The sequence below is a fragment of the Bos grunniens genome, chromosome 7 (assembly GCF_055505025.1).
Source record: "Bos grunniens cultivar Pamir isolate PY7600 chromosome 7, Bosgru_T2T1.0, whole genome shotgun sequence".
NCBI lineage: Eukaryota > Metazoa > Chordata > Mammalia > Artiodactyla > Bovidae > Bos > Bos grunniens.
In genome coordinates this window covers 7,353,049-7,377,406 of record NC_141171.1, presented here as the reverse complement: position 1 = coordinate 7,377,406, position 24,358 = coordinate 7,353,049, and the positions used below count along the sequence as shown (strand labels likewise).

General features: G+C 43.5%; 1 protein-coding gene across 1 annotated transcript; it reads left to right on the top strand.

Annotated features, from left to right (window-relative positions):
- The first annotated feature begins 10,561 nt into the window (after positions 1-10,561).
- On the top strand, positions 10,562-11,512 carry LOC147368205 (olfactory receptor 10H2-like). Its single transcript, XM_086413424.1, has one exon. It carries the CDS (start codon positions 10,562-10,564, stop codon positions 11,510-11,512), a length of 951 nt encoding a protein of 316 aa, XP_086269550.1.
- The last annotated feature ends 12,846 nt before the right edge of the window (positions 11,513-24,358 follow it).

Below are 24,358 nucleotides of genomic sequence, written 5' to 3'. Positions count from 1 at the left end.
GTTTTTTGTATTTCCATACAAATTGTGAAATTATTTGTTCTAGCTCTGTGAAGAATACTGTTGGTAGCTTGATAGGGATTGCATTGAATCTATAAATTGCTTTGGGTAGTATACTCATTTTCACTATATTGATTCTTCCAATCCATGAACATGGTATATTTCTCCATCTATTAGTGTCCTCTTTGATTTCTTTCACTAGTGTTTTATAGTTTTCTATGTATAGGTCTTTAGTTTCTTTAGGTAGATATATTCCTAAGTATTTTATTCTTTCCGTTGCAATGGTGAATGGAATTGTTTCCTTAATTTCTCTTTCTGTTTTCTCATTATTAGTGTATAGGAATGCAAGGGATTTCTATGTGTTGATTTTATATCCTGCAATTTTACTATAGTCATTGATTAGTTCTAGTAATTTTCTGGTGGAGTCTTTAGGGTTTTCTATGTAGAAGATCATGTCATCTGCAAACAGTGAGAGTTTTACTTCTTCTTTTCCAATTTGGATTCCTTTTATTTCTTTTTCTGCTCTGATTGCTGTGGCCAAAACTTCCAAAACTATGTTGAATAGTAATGGTGAAAGTGGGCACCCTTGTCTTGTTCCTGTCTTTAGAGGAAATGCTTTCAATTTTTCACCATTGAGGATAATGTTTGCTGTCGGTTTGTCATATATAGCTTTTATTATGTTGAGGTATGTTCCTTCTATTCCTGCTTTCTGGAGAGTTTTTATCATAAATGGATGTTGAACTTTGTCAAAGGCTTTCTCTGCATCTATTGAGATAATCATATGGTTTTTATTTTTCAATTTGTTAATGTGGTGTATTACATTGATAGATTTTTGGATATTGAAGAATCCTTGCATCCCTGGGATAAAGCCCACTTGGTCATGGTGTATGATCTTTTTAATGTGTTGTTGGATTCTGATTGCTAGAATTTTGTTAAGGATTTTTGCATCTATGTTCATCAGTGATATTGGCCTGTAGTTTTCTTTTTTTGTGGCATCTTTGTCAGGTTTTGGTACCTGGGTGATGGTGGCCTCATAGAATGAGTTTGGAAGTTTACCTTCCTCTGCAATTTTCTGGAAGAGTTTGAGCAGGATCGGTGTTAGCTCTTCTCTAAATTTTTGGTAGAATTCAGCTGTGAAGCCGTCTGGACCTGGGTTTTCGTTTGCTGGAAGATTTTTGATTAGAGTTTCAATTTCCGTGCTTGTGATGGGTCTGTTAAAATTTTCTATTTCTTCCTGGTCGAGTTTGGGAAAGTTGTACTTTTCTAAGAATTTGTCCATTTCTTCCATGTTGTCCATTTTATTGGTATATAATTGTTGATAGTAGTCTCTTATGATCCTTTGTATTTCTGTGTTGTCTGTTGTGATCTCTCCATTTTTGTTTCTAATTTGATTGATTTGATTTTTCTCCCTTTGTTTCTTGATGAGTCTGGCTAATGGTTTGTCAATTTTATTTATCCTTTTAAAGAACCAGCTTTTGGTGGGTTTCTGAATACAGTCGTATTCCTTGCCTCCACCCCTTGTCGCTCAGATTCATTGAGTCATGAGCAAACAGAGCTTGAACACGGTAGCATAAACATGAAAGGGTATCTGTCAGATTTATATATTAGGGATCAGGTTGAATACATATGGGAAACTACCAGCACACCCATTAACTCAAGGGCTTGGTACAGTGGAGGAAAGTGGACGGAGAACATTCTTCTTGAATCTGATCCACATTCTCATGGGTTGCCCTGACTAGCACAAAGCAGGGGATGAGAAACGTTTGGGGAATGAAACAACTTGGGTCACTATCGATGTTTACTGGTCATACCCTGGGACAAACCCAGTGGAGAGATCAAGAGATGCATGGGTCCTGCCTGGGAGAAAATCTGAGCAAAGCTACAAGGCCGTGGTTCAAAGGGAATTTGGCTTCTTGTCATTGTTTCTCTAGTGGCCACACACTGTTAAGGAACATCGTCATTGCTCAACAAATATTTGTGACGCAAATGAAAGAACAGCATCCACAGTTCACATGCACACATACACACAAACTTGAAATGGAGGTAGATGGAGGGGATTTTGCCCCCACCACTCACCTACCCTGTGCCAGTCTCCTTACATGCATTGTATAATTCAGCCCCATTTTACAATAGAGAGCATGAGACCCAGAGAGTCTAAGACCTGTGTCCTGGTCACAGCACTGCCTCCAGTGAAGACACTAAGATACAGCTTAATTGTGACCTTGGTTTCCTGTATTCTGTTTCTAGGCTTATTACTGACTGCATTCTATGACTCCAGTCACATTTCCTGACCTCTGGCCATGCGGAAACAGCCATTTAGATCTTTTGCCTATGTCTTGACTCCATTTCTTGGCTGAACACTTGTCCCTCTGATGTTCTTTTGAACTTGATTGGTATCATTTCAGGGGGGCTCCGAAGAACTCTGGTACCACAGTTCTTTACATGTCAGTGCAGAGAAGAATTCAGCAAGAGCAAAGTGATATAAGACATGATATATTAGAATAGGACACTTGTGAGACTTACAAATGGGCAGGCAAGACATGCTGTGTGCCCTGAGAACTTAGTGGGCTACAGCTTTATAATCAAAGGAAAAGTTGGGGGGGGGGTGCAGAGAAGACTTTCTTTGTCTTTCTTGAGTTGACGTCATGTTTCCATCATCAGTTCCCACCCTACATAGGGCAGGGAAGTTTACTTATCCCTCCCTACATGGTCAGACCAGGAATGTCATCGCACTTTGGAAAAATATTTTCTGGCCTCAGTACAATGAGGGATTTTCATTTTGAAAAGGTCACCTTCCCATAAATGATGTTTTTTTGAGTGCACAGAGCCTGTTTTGGGGGTCATTAACTTATTGAGCTCACTGTGGGTTTCATGCCACCATTGTTTTATTGTTTGGGGGCATGTACCATGCTTCTGTTGCTAAACAAGCCTGCTTTCTTGAATAATCACTAACTTACAGAAGTTTCCCATATTTTTCTACTTATAATCCCCTTTGCTGTGTTAGTCACTCAGTTGTGTATTCTTTGTGACTCCATGGACTGTAGCCCTCCAGGCTCCTCTATCCATGGGGTTTTCCAGGCAAGAATACTGGAGTGGGTTGCCATTTCCTTCTCCAGGGGACCTTCCCAACCCACAGATTGAACCCGGGTCTCCCACATTGCAGGCAGATGCTTTACCATCTGAGCCACCAAGGAAGCCCTTACTATCCTAGTGGGGTTAACTATTTAATCACCTATATTGTCCCTTCATTCTGTCCCTCTCACTTTCTAGAAGTGGACTGTGCCAAGAAATTCCTTAAATTCTGGGTCTTCTGCTGTCCCAAGAGGATGGAACTCAGTAGACAGTCTTGGCTAGACCCTCAGTCCAGGCTGTCATCTGCCTGTGCCATCTGGCTGCCCCAGCCCCTCTTCCTGGCCTCTTCTTCCAGCCCACTCACACTCTGAGGGATAGAGGGGTGGTTCTGAGGTGCTATCAAGACCCTTCATAATTCAACCCCAGTTTGAATTCCCAACCTATCCTAACCCTACTCTGGACTCTTCTCCATGCCTTTGCTCAAGCTGGTTCCTCTGCCTTGGATTCCCTCTCTGACACCATGTACCCAATGACTCTTGTCCATCCTTCAAAGTTCAGTTCAGATGCCACCTCCTCACTCCTCTGCCTGCATGATAAAGTCTCAAGGGCACCATGAAAGTTCCTCTATTCACTATTTTCTTCAATATTTATTGACTGTTCACTATGTGCTGGGAACATAGCATGGAAATCAGTAAGGCACCACTCTTGCCCTTGGGAATTCAGTCTAGTGGGAGACCCTGACTCATAACCAGGCGATGATGACAACTTTGCTACAGTACTCCAGGGGAAGATGGGAGTCAGAAAATGTTCCTGTCTTATTTTAGGCTGGAGATATAAAAATGGGAGTGGTCGACTTAAAAATCAGTCACAACCCAAAAACAGAGTGTTTTATTCAGTGACAATAGTTAGGAATCCAAGCCCAGAATAAAGCATCTCAGTAGCCCCGAGAAACTGCTCTGAAGAGGCAGGAGAGGGAGTCAGGCTACATGCAAGTTTGCAGCAAAGAGGGCAGGCAGTTGGAACGTCAAAGATTGTTGTTAAGTAAGGAAAACCAGATATCAAGTTAAAGAATTTAGCACTCTTCTACGTATGTGAAGATGCAAGAGTCTGGGATTATTGTGCATCTCAGCTATTTGGGACCAGCATCCTGTCTTTTTGATTTCTTGAATCCCCCTACCCCATCCTCCAGCATCTGCTGGATAACACGTGTTGTGTTCCCTTTTGGGATCCCTCTTCACATTTGGAGGCCCAAAATTGCTGATGGCTGTTATATCCTCATTTATTGATATGACAGGAGATATTCCATTTCACAGTGTTGCATTGGAGGAGGGGATGGGAGCTGAGATTGGAAACTGGAGATGCTAACAAGAACCAGATTGCACAGGGCCCTGTAGGACACAGTGAAGCATCTGGGCACTAGGGAGCCATGGCTGGCTTTAAGCAGGAGAAGGAAGTAATCAGCCTGTTTAGCAGGATCTCTCTTCTGTTGTGTAAGAAGTGGATGTAGAGGTAACAGCTGAAGCAGAAAATTATAACAAGAAGGATGCTATAGTGAGTTAAAATAGTGTCCTTCAGAAGTCCATGTCCACTTGGAGCCTCAGAATTAGACTTCTTTCAGAAATAGGGTCTTTTCAGTTGTAATTAGTTAAGGGTCTCAAAATGAAATCATCCTTGCATTTGGGTGGACACTAATGACTTCTCTCCTACAATAACCCGGTGTACGAGACAGCAAAAGAGACACTGATGTATAGAACAGTCTTATGGACTCTGTGGGAGAGGGAGAGGGTGGGAAGATTTGGGAGAGTGGCATTGAAACATGTAAAATATCATGTAGGAAACGAGTTGCCAGTCCAGGTTCGATGCACGATGCTGGATGCTTGGGGCTGGTGCACTGGGACGGCCCAGAGGGATGGTATGGGGAGGGAGGAGGGAGGAGGGTTCGGGATGGGGAACACATGTATACCTGTGGCGGATTCATTTTGATATTTGGCAAAACTAATACAATTATGTAAAGTTTAAAAATAAAATAAAATTAGAAAAAAAAAAAACATGAAAAGATATACAGCCATACAAGGAGAAATCCATCTGAAGAAGTAGCCAGAGATTGCATCAATGCAGTCAAGGGTTACCAGCAGCCCACCAGGAGCGAGGCATAGAACAGATTCTCCTTCAGAGATTCCAGAAGAACCAATTCTTCTTTTTGTCATTCTTTATGCTTTTTTCCCCCAAAAGTTACTTATCTTTAATTGAAGGAAAATTGCTTCACAATATTGTGTTGGCCTCTGCCATACATCAACATGAGTCAGCCATAGGTATACATGTGTCCCCTCCCTCCTTTACCTCCCTCCCACCTTCCACCCCCTCCCGTATATAAAACAGATAATCAATGGGAATTTGCTGTATGACTCAGGGAGATCAAATATGGGCTCTGTACCAAATCTTGATTTTTGACTTTGGCCTTCCAGTACCACGAGAGAATAAATTTCTGCTGCTTTAAGTCCACCCATTGTGTGGTAAATTGCTTTATCAGCCCTAGGACACTAATACAGGGTTATTAGTTACAGGGTTACACCAATACCTATCCTCCAGGTTCTATGTGCTCGTACCAACCAGGCTGGGGTCTTGGAGATGAAAGTGTGGAAAATGGAAAGAGAGCAGACACTGAGCTGCATTTTAGCCCAACAACCTGGAAGCCCAGTTGTTTGTGGATGTCAGGGCCTGACACTCCTTCCCTCTCCAGTCCTTCAGTTTCAAGGGCTTGGGTCCAGACCAGGTTCATGCTTTAGAGATTCCATGTCTGACCTAGCCCCTCTCCTTCCCACAGAGGTCAGAGCATCAGCGTCTACTAGGACACTTCCTGTAGCTGGGAGCCAGGGCTTCCTGACCAAAGTGGGGACAGGTCTGGTCTGGGAACCTTGTGATGTCTTCTGGGATGGCCCAGGGGTATCTTTATGGGGTGTGGATGGTCATAGCCTTTTGAGCTCCAAGGCCCACAGTGGACCCTTCCAGGAAGGGAAGGAGCCCCTGGGGTTGAGAGATTAGGGGAGGGGCATCTACTTCTTCTCTATTCGTTCCTTGGTCTAGTTAGGGGCTGTCTTGTCACCTCTATCTCCCAACCTAATATTCCCTTTGGTGCTACAAAATAGCCCAGCTCCCAGCAGAGCACAGAGGGCTGTCAGGGAAGGTTTGCAGGCTGCATATACCTCTGTGGGTTGATCCCAGGGGTGCCTGGTGTGCCCAGAAGTCCCCCAAAGGCCCCATCCCACCTGACTCTGGGCCCTGAGGGAGCCCCCCCTGCATCCTACACCAGGCTCCCCTGGGATGCTTTTGAAATGTGCCTCTGGAGAAGAAAGGGATAAAGTGAGGGAGAAGCCTCCCACCTCACCCACTCCCTTCTGAGCTCCCTGTGTGAGTGAGGGGGCCAGGGCCTTCTCTGCTACCTCTGTAGAGTGCTCCTGGTGGCTGCCAGGAGCGGGGAGTGTGAGTCCTGGATGTTTTCCTGGAGAAGGTGATGCAAGCATGAGATAGGGGGACTGGCCATGGATAATAGGAGTGTTGGGTGTGGAATGCAGATCAGGAACCCAATGGAACAAAGTTCAGGGCAAGCAGTGCCTGAGCAAAAGCTCCTTACTCCTGAATCCTGCACCCAGGCTCCAGTGGGCACACACACTCATGCACATTTGTGTGCACAATGTAGTTGTCAGGCAGACCACAGAGTGAAAGTTGCCAGACAGCAGCACAGGCATCGGTCATCTTCCTCGAGTTTCTGCAGTATCGTGCTGTGACAGTGTATAGGTCTGGGTGCACATCCAGGTGTGCTGGAGGCCAGGACTCGGCAGGCGTGCATCCAGCCTCGAGGGTGGGGTCTCTGCATCTGTTTGAGTGCACAGGTCTGAGTGCAGTGGACTGCCACGTGCGTATCTGGTGGAAGTAAGAACATAAAATACTGTATGTGGTGGGGGAGACAGTGGTGGGATGCAGGGATGTGGAGATGTGGGGACACCCATGTGTAGGTGTGTGTGAGAGAAACAAGGGGTACCTGGGTCCCAGTCTGTAGGGACAGGAAGGTGCCCACCCCTCAGAAGAACTGTCCTGAAGTGCCTCCCCTTCTGCTTGGGTCAAGGTCAGAGGCTGTGCACAGCAGGAGCAGGGAGGCTGAACCAGAGAAGGTGCATTCTTCCTCCCTTGGCTCAGGGTGGGCCCTGGGCACTCTGAGAGCCTCCTTCTCCATTTCTGGGGACCGGCTGGGCTGTGAACCAGGGGAAAGACAGTGCAGAGGTTTAAGAGGGCTGAATGAGGGGATCATTTTGCTTTTAAAAAAATTGAAGCAAAATTCACATACTATAGAATTAATCATCTTAAAGTGTACATTTCAGTGGCATTTAGTACATTCACAATGTGCAGCTATTATCTGTATCTAGTTGCAAAATATTTTCATCATCCCAAAAGGAAACCTTGCTCTCATTAGCAGCCAGACTCCTTCATTGCCCTTAGCCCCTAGAAACCAGTAATCTGCTCTTTGTCTCTATAGATTTGCTTATTTTAGGCATTTCATGTTAATAGGATCAGGCATTCTTTTGTATCTGCCTTTTTTCATATAGCATACCGTTTTCAAGTTTCCTCCATGTTGTAGCATGGGTCAGCACTACTCTTTTGTGTGTGTAAAGCATATAATATAAAATTTATTATCTGAACCATTTTTAGATAAGCAGTTTGGTAGTGTTGGGCTTCCCTGGTGGTTCAGATGGTAAAGAACCTGCCTGCAATACAGGAGACCAGGGCTCAGTCCTGGGAGGATCCCCCGGAGGAGAGCCTGGCAATCTGCTCCCGTATTCTTGCCTGGAGAAATCTATGGATAGAGGAGCCTGGAGGGCTACAGTCTATGGGTCACAAAGAGTCAAACACAACTTTTTTTGGTAATGTTAAGCCTATTTATAATGCTGTATATAGACCTCCAAAACTCTATTCATTGTGCAAAAGGGAAACTCTATACCCATTAACCAGTAACTGTCCATCTCCCCTTCCCCCCAGCCCTTGGCCAAATTCATTGTACTTTCCATTTCTGTGAATTTGACTATTTTAGATACTTCAAGAAGTGGAATTATGAAAGATCTTTGCTTTGGGGAGGACTGACTGATCCTACTTAGCATAATGTTCCTGAGGTTCATTTATGTTGCAGCATGACACGGGATTAACTTCCTTTCAAAGTTGAATGACATGATGTTATATGGGTAGACTGCATTTTGTTTACTATTCATCCAGTGATAGGTATTTGGGTTGCTTCCAGCTCATGGTTATTTTGACAAATGCTGCTATGAACAGGGATGTGCAAATATCTTCCTGAGATCCTACTCTCAATGCTTTTACAGACATATCCAGAAGTAGGATTACTATATGATATGGTAGTTCTATTTTTAATATTTTGAGGAATATCCAGATGGTTTTCCAGAGCTGTTTACAATCCCATCAACGGTTCACAAGTATTCCAACTTATTCACAGCCTCGCCATTTTAAACAGCACAGTTCAGTGGCATTTAGGACATTCACAATATTGTGGAATTATCACTTCCATTTAGGTCCAAGACATTTCACCATCCTTAAAGGAAATCTTGAACCCATTAACAGTCATTCTCCATTCCAGCCTATTCCCATTACTAATCTGCTTCCTAATTTGACAGGGTTACCTATCCAAGGTATTGCAAATAAATGGAGTCATACAATAGATGGTCCTTTGTGGCAGGCTACCTCCACTTAGTATAGGTTTGAGGTTCATCCATGTTGTAGCATGTATCAGTAGTTTGTTTTTTTGTATGTCAAATGGTATACCATATTTTCATTACTCATTCTGAATCTGTTTTTTTTTTTTTTACTTTACAATATTGTATTGGTTTTGCCATACACTGACATGAACCCACCATAGGTGTACATGTGTTCCCCATCCTGAACCCCCCTCCCACCTCCTTCCCCATCCCATCCCTCTGGGTCATCCCAGTGCACCAGCCCGGAGCACCCTGTATCATGCATTGAACCTGGACTGGCGATTCATTTCACATGTGATAATTCACATGTTTCAATGCCGTTCTCCCATATCATCCCACCCTTGCCCTCTCCCACAGAGTCCAAAAGCCTCTTCTATACATCTGTGTCTCTTTTGCTGTCTCACATACAGGGTTATCATTACCATCTTTCTAAATTCCATATATATGCATTAGTATACTGTATTGGTGTTTTTCTTTCTGGTTTACTTCACCCTGTATAATAGGCTCCAGTTTCATCCATCTCATTAGAATGGATTCAAATGTATTCTTTTTAATGGCTGAGTAATACTCCATTGTGTATATGTACCACAGCTTTCTTATCCATTTGTCTGCTGATGGACATCTAGGTTGCTTCCATGTCCTGGCTATTATAAACAGTGCTGCAATGAACATTGGGGTACACGTGTCTCTTTCAATTCTGGTTTCCTCAGTGTGTATGCCCAGCTAAAAATTGTTGTATTTTGCATCAAGTTCTTTTGTGACAAATGAGAGCGAGAGAGAACCAGAGGGAGAGAGAAAAGGATTGCTGGTGGAGCAGGTTCCTGGAAGGAGAGCTGACCTCACAAGGAGCTGGAACAGATATGAATCTGCTGCCACTCAGGGAGGGAGATGAGAGAACCTACCACTGAGCATCTTGGCTTCTCCATGAAGCATCATTTTTACTTCAACAACAAGCAGGTTGTTGATAGGAGAGTGGCATAAGAGTTGAAGAGAGGTGAGGAGCTTCAGAGACTAGCACTGGGAAGTGACCAGAGATAGAGGGTCCAGTTGGGGTCAGAGAACAGGACTTTATGGTGATTCCAGTCAGTATCACATCCTTGTGAGGAACTAATGCAACAAAAGTAGTAGCTAAGAGTTTAAGGTGCATCACCTCATCGAAGCAAAAAAGTAGCCCTGTGGAATAAGGAATATTACTTCATTTCCAGGTGAGCTGCAAAGAGTGGTGCTGAGAAATAAAAATAGAACCTAAGTCCTTCCATGTGGTAGCAGAGTTGACTTCTAACTGAAGGTAGCAATTAAGGAATAGATTGATCTTAAAGTTTAGGAGGGAGTTGGTCTCATGGAGATGGGGAGAAGTACATAGTGACCAGCAAGCTCAGAGACAGAAAAGCTTAAGAAAAGACTGGTTGGGGGAGCAGGGGTGGGGTGGGGGGGGGTGAGGGGTCCTGCATGGAGTTGACAATAGTAATAATAGTAGTCACAATAATTGTTATTATCCATATTATGTTTTATTGACTTCTTCCTATGTGTCAGTATATGTGCTACAGCACTTAAGATGCATGATCTTATTTAAACCTCAACCCATTATTATGAACACCATTTTGCAGATGGATTAACCATGGCTTGGAGAGGTGAAGGAACCTCTCCAGGAAGTCCTCCCAGGTAGGGCTCATTAGAGCCTCTAAATTCCTTCCCACTGGGTCTTCACTCTCTCCTCAAGCAGGTATGCTGCCATGTTGGGGCTAAACTACACCTCCGTGTCTGAATTCATCCTCATCGGCTTCTCCACCTTCCCTCAGCATCTCCTGCCCGTCTTCTTCCTTCTGTTCCTGCTGATGTACCTGTTCACGCTGCTGGGGAACCTGCTCATCATGGCCACCATCTGGAGCGAGCGCAGCCTCCACACCCCCATGTACCTCTTGCTGTGCGCCCTCTCCATCTCTGAGGTCCTCTACACCTTCGCCATCATCCCGCGCATGCTGGCCGACCTGCTCTCCACCGACCGCTCCATCTCCTTCACGGCCTGTGCCAGCCAGATGTTCTTCTCCTTCACGCCCGGCTTCACCCACTCCTTCCTGCTCACAGTCATGGGCTACGACCGCTACGTGGCCATCTGCCACCCACTGCGCTACAACGTGCTCATGAGCCCCCGAGGCTGCGCCTGCCTGGTGGCCTGGTCCTGGGTTGGAGGCTTATTCATTGGACTGCTGGTGACATCTGCCATTTTCCACCTCCCCTTCTGTGGTCTCAGTGAGGTTCACCATTTCTTATGTCACGTGCCTCCACTACTGCAGTTAGCCTGTGGAAATAATGTACCGGGAGTAGCCCTGGGGGTTGGTGTTGTGTGTATCACGGCTCTGCTGGGTTGCTTTCTCCTCATCCTGCTCTCTTACACCTTCATCGTGTCCACCATCTTGAGGATCCCTTCCACCGAGGGCCGGCACAAAGCCTTCTCCACATGTGCGTCTCATCTGACTGTGGTCGTTGTGCACTATAGCTTCGCCTCTGTCATCTACCTCAAGCCCAAGGGTCTCTACTCTGAGGAAGGCAATACTCTGATGGCCATCACCTACACGGTCCTCACTCCCTTCCTCAGCCCGATCATCTTTAGTCTCAGGAACAAGGAGCTGAAGATCGCCATAAAGAAGACCTTCCTCAGCAAACTCTACCCCTCCAGCATCTGAGTGGCCAGGGTGGAGGTGGTCAGGATATGGCAGGATGACCAGCAGTAGGTTGAGGTTAATAATGACTACCTTGTATGATTGGTGTGTGTGTGTGTGTGTGTGTGTGTGTGTGTGTGTGTGTGTGTGTGTGTGAATGACAGCACTCATCACATAGTAAGTGCTCAAAAAATATTAACTTATTTTTCCTCCCTTGGTCTGTGTGTCTGATATTAGTTTTATTTTTAATCAAATAGTTTTATTGAGATATAATTTATGTACTGTATAATTCAACCATGTACACAGTTCAGTTGCTCTTCATTATATGCATAAACAGTAGTCACCACAATCAATTAAAAATATTTTTGTCACTCAAGAAACCCATACACTGTGAGTTTTCATCAGTAACTTCCTTTTTCCTCCCAATGCACTTGCCCCTAACTCTGGGAGATAAAACCAGTCAATTCTAAAGGAAATCAACTCTAAATATTCATTGGAAGGACAGATGCTGAAGCTGAAGCTCCAATACTTTGGTCACCTGATGTGAAGAACTGACTCACTTGAAAAGACCTTGATGCTGGGAAAGGTTGAGGCAGGAGGAGAAGGGGGTGACAGAGGATGAGATGGTTGATGGCATCACTGACTCAGTGGACAGGTGTTTAGTCACTCAGTCATGTCCAACTCTTTGTGACTCCATGGACTGTATCCCACCAGGCTCCTCTGTCCATGCGCATTCTCCAGGCAGTAATACTAGAGTGTGTTGCCATACCCTCCTCCAGGGGGTCTTCCCAACCAAGGGATTGAACCCAAGTCTCTCACATTGAAGGTGGATTTTTACTGACTGAGCCACCAGGGAATCCCATGGACAAGAGTTTGAGAAAACTCTGAGAGATAGTAAAGGACAGGGCAGTTTGGCATGTTGCAGTCCATGGGATAGCAAAGAGTTGGACATGACTTAGTGACTGAACAGGAAATCACTTATTTTTTTCTCTCCCACTTTGCCTATTCTGGGTATTTTGCATAAATGGAATCATACATTCAGTTCAGTTCAGTTCAGTCGCTCAGTCATGTCCAGCTCTTCGTGACCCCATGAATTGCAGCACACCAGGCCTCCCTGTCCATCACCAACTCCCGGAGTTCACTCAAACTCAGGTCCATCGAGTCGGTGATGCCATCTCATCCTCTGTCATCGCCTTCTTCTCCTGCCCCTAATCCCTCCCAGCATCAGGGTCTTTTCCAATGAGTCAACTCTTCACATGAGGTGGCCAAAGTATTGGAGTTTCAGCTTTAGCATCATTCCTTCCAATGAACACCCAGGACAGATCTCCTTTAGAATGGACTGGTTGGATCTCCTTGCAGTCCAAGGGACTCTCAAGAGTCTTCTCCAACACCACAGTTCAAAAGTATCAATTCTTCAGTGCTCAGCTTTCTTCACAGACCAACTCTCACATGCATACATGACTACTGGAAAAACCATAGCCTTGACTAGACGGACCTTTGTTGGCAAAGTAATGTCTTTGCTTTTGAATATGCTATCTAGGTTGGTCATAACTTTCCTTCCAAGGAGTAAACGTCCTTTAATTTCATGGCTGCAGTGACCATCTGCAGTGATTTTGTAGCCCCAAAAAATAAAGTCTGACACTGTTTCCACTGTTTCCCCATCTATTTCCCATGAAGTGATGGGACCGGATGCCATGATCTTAGTTTTCTGAAAGTTGAGCTTTAAGCCAACTTTTTCACTCTCCTCTTTCACTGTCATCAACAAGGTTTTTAGTTCCTCTTCACTTTCTGCCATAAGGGTGGTGTTATCTGCATATCTGAGGTTATTGATATATTATGTGATCTTTTTGAGTGGATTCTTTCACTTAGCACACATGTTCAGTTCATTCAGTTCAGTTCCGTCACTCAGTTGTGTCCAACTCTTTGTGACCCCATGGACTGCAGTATGCCAGGTCTCCCTGTCCATCACCAACTCCCGGAGTTTACCCAAACTCATGTCGGTGATGCCATCCAACCATCTCATCCTCTGTCATCTTCTTCTCCTCCTGCCTTCAGTCTTTCCCAGCATCAGGGTCTTTTCAAATGAGTCAGCTCTTCACATCAGGTGGCCAAAGTATTAGAGTTTCAGCTTCAACATCAGTCCTACCAATGAACACTCAGGACTCAACTCCTTTAGGATGGACTGGTTGGATCTTCTTGCATTCCAAGGGACTCTCAAGAGTCTTTTCCAATACCACAGTTCAAAAACATCAATTCTTCAGTGCTCAGCTTTCTTTATAGTCTAACTCTCACATTCATACATGACTACTGGAAAAACCATAGCCTTGACTAGACGGACCTTTGTTGACAAGTAATGTCTCTGTTTTTTAACATGCTGTCTAGGTTGGTCATAACTTTCCTTCCAAGGAGTAAGCATGTTTTAATTTCATGGCTACAGTCACCATCTGCAGTGATTTTGGAGCCCCCCAAAAATAAAGTCAGCCACTGTTTCCCCATCTATTTGCCATGCAGTGATGGAACTGTATGCCATGATCTTAATTTTCTGAAAGTTGAGCTTTAAGCCAACTTTTTCACTCTCCTCTTTCACCCATCAAGAGGCTCTTTAGTTCTTCTTTACTTTCTTCCATAAGGGTAGTGTCATCTGCATATCTGAGGTTATTGATATTTCTCCTGGCAATCTTCATTCCAGCTTGTGCTTCATCCAGCCCAGAATTTCTCATGATGGACTCTGCCTATAAGTTAAATAAGTGGGGTGACAATATACAGCCTTGACATACGCCTTTTCCTATTTGAAACCAGTCTGTTGTCCCATCCAGTTCTAGCTGTTGCTTCCTGACCTGCATAAGGTTCTTCAATATTGTAGAATGTATCAGAACTTGATCCCTTTATATTGCTAAATAGTATTCCACTCTACAAATAGACTACATTTCACCTATCCATCTATTCATCATTTGATCAACATTTCAGTGTTTCTACCCTTTAGTATTTTAGCAGTGCTGCTATAAACATTTGCATACAAGTTTTTTCTTGAATATATGGTTTCATTTTTGTGTTGTATGTATGAAGGAATTGAGTTTCTGGGTCAAATTATAACACTGTATTTAGAAACTTTATTTATTTATTTATTTTTAACTTTACAATATTGTATTGGTTTTTTTAGAAACTTCTAAATTTTTTAGAAACTTCCAAAGTGGCTGAACCATCTTAAGTTTCCACCAGCAATGTAGCAGGGTTCAATTTCTCCACATCCTTGTCAACACTTGTTATCAGTCTTGTTGATTATAGCTATTTTATGCGACTCTTTGTTTTTCTCTTGCTGCCTTTAGAATTCTCTCTGTATCATTAACATTTGCCATTTTCATTATGGCATGTCTTAATGTGTTTCTCTTTGCATTCATCTTGTTTGGGATTCTCTGTGCTTTCTATGTGTGGGATTCCGCTTCTTTCTTCGGCTTTGGGAAGTTTTCCACCATAATTTCATCAGATACTTTTTTGACCCTTTTTTCTCTCTTCTTTCCTTCTGGGAATGTCTGTAGCCTATAAAAGGAATCTTGGTATGCTTGACACAGTTACAAAATTTCCAGCATCACATATATATACCTCTTCTTGTAGTTATATTCTCATGCCTGTGCTTCTCTGATAAACTGGAGTACCTTCAGAAAAGGAATGAGACCCAATCCATCTCTGTGGTCCTTGTATTGATTACAGAGCCCGGTCCTTAATATATATGTTGAAGGCCAGAAACATGTCTCTATGAAATATACCAAAATTCTTAGCCTTGCATTCAGTGTTCTATGATCATACTCTTAGAACCCCTTCCACGACTGCTTCCTGTGTCAGGCCCTGTTTGCACATTAGTTCATTGAATACTCACAACAATTATGAGGTGTAGTTGTGTTTTCACCTCTATGCTCCACCCGAGGAAACTGAGGCTAGGTAAATTTGATAAGGTGCCAAGATCACACAGCCGAATCTGGGTTGAAATGCAGGTGTGTGCGTCTACAGCCAGACCACTCAGCTCCTGCAGGAGGCTGTCTTAGGTTACCACTCCTCTCCAAAGTGTGTGTTGGACTTGACAGACCCATCACTACTATGTATATATTCTACAGGGGCTTGACCTTCTGTCCTCCGAAACCAGTCTCCCATCAAACGGAAAACTGAAGCTCAGAGAAAAACAAGTTACTTGTTCAACTTCACGACGCTGGTTCCAGAATCTAATCACAGGCTGTTGCAGACAATTAAGGAGACTCTCCCTCATAGAGAGAGAGCTAACCATGGACTGGGGATACAGAGGTGGTGCCCTGGCAATGGTCAGGGTGGCACAGACTTACTATGGGAACTAAACCTGAATGCTTCCTCTTTCATTCTGTGAATCTAGTGAGGTTAACTTTCCTGAGATGTGATTGGAGAATTCCCTTTGGAACCCTAGGTGTTGAAGAGATTGGATTCCAGTTTTGCCTCCCCTCCCCCCCAACTTGGCTCAGAGAATAGAGCGTCTGCCTGCAATGCAGGAGAGCCAGGTTCGATCCCTGGGTTGGGAAGATCCCCTGGAGAAGGAAATGGCAACCCACCCCAGTATTCTTGCCTGGAGAATCCCATGGACAGAGGAGCCTGGCAGGCTACAGTCCACGGGGTCGCAAAGAGTCGGACACGACTGAGCAACTTCACACAAACACACACAATCCTGGAGCCAAGAAATGAATGTTTCTGCATCAGGATACCTTTGTCTTTCCACAGAAGTGTGAACATTGGGGACAAACAGCATCCAAGAATCTAAAGACTGCATCAAGATGCTCCATCATGGTCCCTACCATGCTTCCTGCAGAATGGCCATTTGGACAGGTGGATCTGTGAGGAGAAACAGAGGCCCTCCCCTGGTCCCTGTCCACTCCATCTCTGAGCCTGAAATCTAGGTCTCTTTCTTCTCTGGCCTTTGTGTCCCAGAGGCATCAGTAAAGAGTGAGTTCATGGAACCCAGCAATTTTTTGCTGACAGAATGACTGGCTCTCCCTCAGCTTCTCTCTGGACTTCTGCTGAGCTGAGGAAACTTGCCACCAACGTACACAGGTGAACCATGTGGTGTTTCCCCAAATATCTAGATCCAGGGTGTTCTGGGCATCCATGGAACTCACGTGAGAGTGATGGCAGGACTGCCTCAGTCTGTATTGAACTCCGCCTTAATCTACTACCTGTCAAGCCTCTTACTGGCCTCATTTTGGGCCTCACAGAAATTATTCTAAGAGATCCTTCAAGCCAAGTTCCTCCCTCCCCATCTGTGCTCAGCACACCTTTCCTCCGACTGCTCCCTTTGCCTTGAATGCCATCACAACTTTGCTTATGAAACTCTTCTTTGTCCTTCAAAGTGCTCCAGGTTAAATCATGCCTCTTCTATGAACTCACTTTGATTATCTTATCTCTCTATGTCCTCACAGCATTTACCCTTATTTAGTCATCCCTATAGTCAACAAGGAATTCCCAGGTGGCACAGTGGTAAAGAGTCCACCTCCCAATACAAGAGATGCAAGAGAAGCACGTTCAGTCCCTGGGTTGAGAACCTCCCCGGGGGCAGGAAATGGCAACCCACTCTAGTATTCTTGCCTAGGAAATTCCATGGACAGAGGAACCTGGTGGGCTACAGTCAATGGGGTTGCAAAGAGTCAGACATGACTGAGCACACACACACAAAATCAACAAAAGTTTATCCAGTGCTTGTTTTATATGAAAATGACCAGTAATGACCAAGAACAGAGTGGTCTCTGCACCCAGTTTCTTATGGTTCAATGTGGAAGCTTTTATGTGATCAAAGACAACACAGAGAGGTCAAATAATCGGATGTGACTGAGTGTGCGTGCACACATATACATACACACAATAAACCCAGGAACAGCCAAGTGGGAGAGATTCCCTGGTGGCTCAGACAGTAAAGAGTCTGCCTCCAATTCAGGATACCAGGGTTCAATCCCCAGGTTGGGAAGATCCCCTGGAGAAGGAAGTGGACAACCCACTCCAGTATTCTTGCCTGGAAAATCCCATGGATGGAGGAGCCTGGCAGGGTTTCAAGAGTCCGAAATGACTGAGCAACTTCACTTTCTTTCTTTATGGGAGAAGTGAGGAACTTTCAAGCCCTCTCTGGATGCACCACTCTACCAGCACCTCCAGGTGTTCACCAGACTGGAAGCTCTCCCATTCTGTTGTTTAAGGAATTTTTAATGGAGTTTTCATCCCAGAGTTATGATTAGTTAGATCATTGGCCATTGGTGATTAACTCAATCTCCAGCCCTGAAGGTCTAGGGAGTACGGTGGCAAGTTCCAATACTTTAATCATACCTTGGTCTTTTCTGAAAGCATCCCCCTTCCTGAAGCTACTTAGGGGCCCCCTGCTACTGGTCATCTCATCAGCATAATAAAGATACTCTTATCACTCCTGAGACACAAATTGTGTCAGGACTAAGTGTTAAGAATCACGGACAAGGAGCAAAGATCACATATTTATATTTTATTACAGTGTGTGTGTGTGTGTATTTGTGTGTGTGTGTGTGTGTGTGCATGCACTCAGTTGCTCCAGTCGTGTCTGACTCTTTGCAACCCCATGGACTGTAGCCCTCCAGGCTCCTCTATCCATGAGATTTCCCAGACAAAAATACTGGAGTGGGTTGCCATTTCCTTCTTCAAGGGATCTGCCTGACCCAGTGATTGAACTCATGTCTTCTGTACCTCCTGCATGAGCAGGTGGATTGTTTACCACTGCACCTCCTGGAGGCATGTGTGATTGTTAGATTTTCTGGCCTGGATCACCAAAGAACAGGGGTAGGGGACACCTTGATGCAGAAGAGAGGGGAGGCTTTCTAGTTTGGCTAGAAGAAATTGAGCACATGCACTACCTCAGAGAAATCACTCTCCACGATTCAGGTCCAAACCATCCTTATTTTGGGATATGTTCCAACTGCCCTTATCCAAGGGCACAGCCCTGGACTCTCACTCTTGGCTCCTCCAGCTCCTGACTTTGCTCTTACCCTACCTTGATGCCAAGAGATTGAGAGCATATGTACCCAGCCCTGCATCCCTCAATACTGGGAGCTCCTCAGCCCTCAGGAGGGGATGCAACCTCCCTGGGCAGAGAGAGACAGCAAGGAGTCTGTTGTGTGTGGATAGTTGAAGGAGGAGATAGATGGCAGATCCCAGAAGGCCTCCTGAGGTCCCTCCCAGCCCCTCAGACCCCGAGGACTGCCCATTCAGACTGGTTTCATGCGAGGCTCTTGGGGACAGCCTGCTTGGCAGCCTTCAGCAGGGATAAAGCACACTGTATCAGGTGCAGGAACCCTTAGGTCTGACCCCACACCTGCCTGTGGATGCCGCTGACAGCAACAAGCAGAACTTCTTCTACCCTTCCTTGCTGGGTGTTTCTTGGAAGAGGCAACTCCAGCAGAGGAGGACCAGCAGGGAAAGGGTAGGAGGGAAGGATAATTCAATTGTGGGTAGCGCTGTTCAGCCTGAAGATGAGGTCAGTGCTGGAGAGATGGATAATACAAGAGGATCTTAGTTTTGGAATGTTTCTGGTGGTCTTCTCAGTTTGTCCACTCTGGGTCCCTGATTTTCATTTAGCCTGGGTGCCCTTTGTAGCTTTTAGGTCAGTAGTTCTTAGCCCAGGGCCATTCTCTCTCATTGTGGATATTTGGATATATCTGGAGCAGTTTTGATTGTCATAACTTACAGTGGGGAGGGAATGCTGCTGGTATCTGGTGGGTGAGGCCAGGGATGCTGCTAAATATTGTGCAATGAAAAGGACAGCCAAAGCATGATCTGCTCCCAAATATCACCAGTGCTGAGGTTGAGAAATGTCACTGTAGACATATCTTGTCTCTGTTGTTGTGTCCTGGGCTGGCCCCTGCGAACCTGAGGGAGAGGCTCTGAGGGAGACAGGTGTGAGCTAGGTGCATTCCTGTGATGTGTGTGATATGTAAGCCATTCTCTGTAAGACCAGAGAGGAAACAGAATTCTGTTCACCTGTCAGAGGAATTGGGAGAGCCCAGCCTCAAGAATCATAGCTGTTTCACCAAGCAGGAGGTAGGAAGGTCGACTATAACCATGTTGCGGGGGCTGGAGGAGAAAACGGAGGTTGAATCAGTCTCTTGGGTGGAATTGCATTGTATGGTTAATGCAGATACTGAGTACTCCACAGGTGGACTTCCCTGGTGACTTAGATGGTAAAGAATCTGCCTGCAGTGCAGGAGACCAGGGTTCAGTCCCTGGGTTGGGAAGATCCCCTGGGGAAGGAAATGGCAACCTACTCCAATATTCTTGCCTAGAGAAGTCCATGGACAGAGGAGCCTGGCGGACTTCAGTCCATGGGGTTGCAAAGAGTCAGACACGACTGAGCAACTAACACACACAAGTTTTCCACTGGGTTCAGAGACTGTGAATTTAGAATGGGGCCAATGGGTGCTATCTGGTGCAGAATGACAATAAGCCAACTCAGAAGAAGGCGCACAGTCTCAAAGTCAATAACTACATCTATTAGGTAACCTGAGCCCTTTATGCGAATTATCGCATACCCACTGAAGGCTGTTCTCTGGGTACCCATCATTTTCATTTGGGGCAAGGAGGCTCAGAGATGTCAAGTTTCTTCTCAAAGACACACAGTGGGAGCTGAGATTCGAACCCTGGGTCTGATGACTGCATACCTTGTGTATGTTTCAGAAAATTCTTTCTGGAAGCCAGAGTGGAGTGAGAGCAGAGGAGGGGATGTAGGAGGAGCCTGCTGTGGTCCAGGAGAGAGAAGATGGAACCATAAGGATGGAGAGGAGTGGGAGAAACCCAGAACTGTTCAGTTAGAAAGGAGAATGCTGAGTGAATTAAGGGATAAAGCACAGAAGGCAGGTGACACCCATGTCTTAGTTTCTGGGTGGGGTGCTTAGGTGGTCAGAAGACTGTTGTGTTTTTTTTTTTTTTTGTCATAAATACATCTTCCTCACTCCATAGAGTATCCTCACTCCAGCTAAGTTCCTTAATATCCTAGAGATTCTGTGTCCTCCAAATTCTAGGCTGATCCCTACTGTAGGGAATACTTACAGACAATATTCTAATACGACGACTAGCAGCTGCAATAATGAGGGGGAAGCTGGGGGTCCCTGTCCCAGAACCAAGGAGTTCAGGATCTCTGGGTAGCAACATAGCTCAAATTATTCATAAAAATATATATTTAAAATGTTTGGATGGAATTTAGGTGCAGAGCTTTAAGTCAATGATACTTTAGTTTTCAGCATTTGAATAGCATTTGTTTGCATAAGATCTTTCCTGTATTATATATTCCCTTTCACCCCATTTCCTTTTTGTTTTGCCAATCATTTAAAAATATTTCATACATACTCTTCGATTTGTGTATATGTGTGTATTTTTGCACTTTTGTATTGCTTTCTATATGCATATCTCTTTAAATCAATTTTTAAATTAATGGGCTTTATTTTATTAGAGGAATTTTAAGTTTATAGAAAAGATGATCAGATCATATAGCAGGTTCCCATTTGCCTCCTCTCCAAGCACAGATTTTTCTCCATTTCTACATCTTGCAATTGTGTGGTACATTTTTTTACAATTTATGAACCAGTATAATACATTATAATTAACCAAAGTTCAAGTTTACATTAAGTTTCATTCTTTGTGTGGTATGTTCTATGGGTTTTGACAAATGTGTAATGACATGTATCCACTGTTCCAGCTTCATGAATTGTTTCATGCACTATATTTTTAATATGCCCAAATGGAATTATGGTAGAGGGTTCATCATGGGTTGTTTTCTTTTTTTTTTTTTTGCTTATTCACTCAATATTATTTTAAAAATTCATCGACATTGCTATATGTACCTCTAACGTCTGCTGGGGTTTCAATGCTTTCATCCACCCCATCTTACATGTTCTTACCCCAGTTATGGATAAGCAGACTTGTCCAGTGCCCACACTAAAGCAATGCTACGAGGAACATCTTTATATGCTTGCCTATAAGAAGGTATGAGAAGGTATGCTTAGGACTAAATTTGCTAGCATACAGAATATGTACATTCTGAATTGTCATCATTCTACATTCTCACCAGCATGGTTGAAAAAATTCTTTCTCCCTATAGTCCAATCAAAGTCCAATCAAAGTCCAATCAACATGGCATTTTCTACTTTTGAAAATTGAATAGGCATATTGGAAAATTCCATTGCTATCTTCTTTCTTCTCTCTCTCTCTTCCTCCTTCCCTTTCCCTTTTTACTGAGCTTTTTCATTTGTGTGGGTAACTTCCTCTGTGGTTTCTCTGCCCGTATCTTTCCCCCATCTCTGTATTCCTACATTTTCATTCTTCTAAATAGTCTTTTCTTGTCAGTTTTGTTGTTTTGTTGTTTAGTTGCTAAGTCATCTCTGGCTCTTTGCAACCCCATGGACGGTAGCCCACCAAGTTCCTCTGTCCATGGGATTTCCCAGACAGGAATACTGGAGCAGGTTGCCATTTCCTTCTGCAGGGGATTTTCCCAACCCAGGGATTGAACCAGGGTCTTCTGCTTTGGCAGGCAGATTCTTTCCTGCTGAGCCACCAGGGAATTTCTGGTGGAATTCTAATAAATAAAGTCTAATAACTTTATCTAGGGTATCCTTTAATACTTCTTAATGTTGGTATTTTCATATCACTTTTAAAAATCACCTTAATGTTTATCATTTAGAAACTCAACTATATTCTTTTCTTTCACTTCTAATAACCTTATAGTTTATGTTTTATATTTATATCTTATGGATTTACCTTCACATGTAGTCTTGGGCAGAAATTCAAATTTACTTTGCTTCATAACATGAAGAGTTTTTGTGCCACAAACTAGAAAACAATCTATCTTTTCCCTTTGATTTGTGCTGCCACCTTTATCATCTATCAGGATGTGAATAATAAAGGGATATCTTCTGAGATATTCAATCAATCTAATCAGTATCTATGTCTGTTCAAGGTTTACACTTTAAAAAATGATTTTGAATCTACAGGGCGTCTCATGACATAAGAGGGCATATGTCTTCTCTTTACTCCATTTTTATAAGATTAGTATGGTTTTTTACTTTTTTTTGCCTACACTGGGTCTTCCTCTGTGTGCACAGGCTTTCTCCCGCTGCGGTGAGCTGGGGCTACTCTGCAGTTGCGGCACGTGGGCCTCCCGTTCCTGTGGCTCCTCTTGTCCCCGAGCACGGGCTCTAGAGCACTCAGGCTTCAGCAGTTGAGGCACACAGGCTCAGTTGCCCTGCGGCATGTGGGATCTTCCCGGACCAGGGATTGAATCAGCGTCCTCTGTATTGACAGGCAGATACTTAACCACTGGACCACCAGGGAAGTCCACTTTTTTTACAAAGGGAATTTTAGGTTAGTTTTTATCAAATTCACAGTCAGTTCACTGGAATTTTAAGTGCAATGGCACTGATAATATAATTTGGGTAGAATTGACATCATCACAAAATTAGTTCAACTCATCTGAGAGTATTGACTGTTTTCAAATATTCTTATCATCTCCTACACTTTTATTAGTGGTTAAAACTTTTTGTTTTGGGTGTATTGTATGTTTTTCATTAATTTCTAGATACTTTATTAGACAGGTTCTCAAAATGACATAAGGATCCTGGGGGTTCCAAAGATCTTTTTTGTAGTCCATCAGGTCCTTATTTTCCAGTTACATGTGAGAATGCGTTTTCAATAGATATTTCAATTAAAACAGTATATTGCCACAATCTGAATAAAGAAGCAGACATGAGCATCAAGTTGTCTCCTATCAAGGCAGATATCAGGCATATCTGTAAAAATGTAAAACAAGGCCATTGTTCTCACTAAATGTTTTGTGGAAACCACAGTAAACTTGGTAACTTTGGGTGTTCTTATTTTAGAGATGCATAATGGTGGGAATGTTTGAAATGTAAACAGTCATGGTATAAAATCATTTTCATTTAGTATTCATGCAAGAAAATAATTATATACACATGTATAAAGAAAGAGTGAGAGAGACTGCCTATTAATTGTCACTGAAGATATAAAAATGAATGAGCCATAACTTCTCATTCAAGATATTTATAACCTGTTTGTAGGATGGGGCAAGGGGCAAGTGTGTTTATATGTATTTACACTGCTGTATAAATAGTTCTGTAGTAGAGACAGTTTTATACTTCTGTGGAGTCACAGAGGCCTTACGGACTAACTCTGCAGAGGATGGGTATTATGTATTTTCTTAAAACAGGACAATGTTACAAGAGTAAGAGGATCTTACTTGTAAATAGGCTTACCTGCTGAAAACAGGTTCCTGCTGTACAGATTTTGAGTAGACAATTTAGCCTTTTTAGTCCATCCATCCAAAAGATGTAATTTTTTTTTTTATGCTGGGTATAGGCTTTTTGGCTGAGATCTCATTTTTTAAATTGCCTTAAGTATAAATAGTAATCTCAGAGTGGCTTCTGTTCATTATTTGGTCTGCCCACTCTTCCACAGAAGAAAAAGAAATCAGATTAGTTTCCTCAGTCTTCCTTGACCCTGTAATATGTCCAGCCCTCTGTTGGCCTTGTCTCAATAAAAGGTTTCTAATGTCAAAAAAAAAAAGAAAAAAGAAAATATAATCACTCTCATATAATAAATATGTTGTTACTAATATGAACGTGAAATGGTTTTATTATTATTATTATTATTATAAACATACTTTGAAAAATTAATTTATCTTAATTGGAGGATAATTACTTTACAGTATGGTATTGTGGTGGTTTTTGCCATGCATCAATGTGAATCTGCCATGTGTTCCACCATTCTGAACCCCCTCCCACCTCCCTTCCCACACTAGCTCAATTTTTTAAATATTCTCAGTTGTTAATTTTTAATATG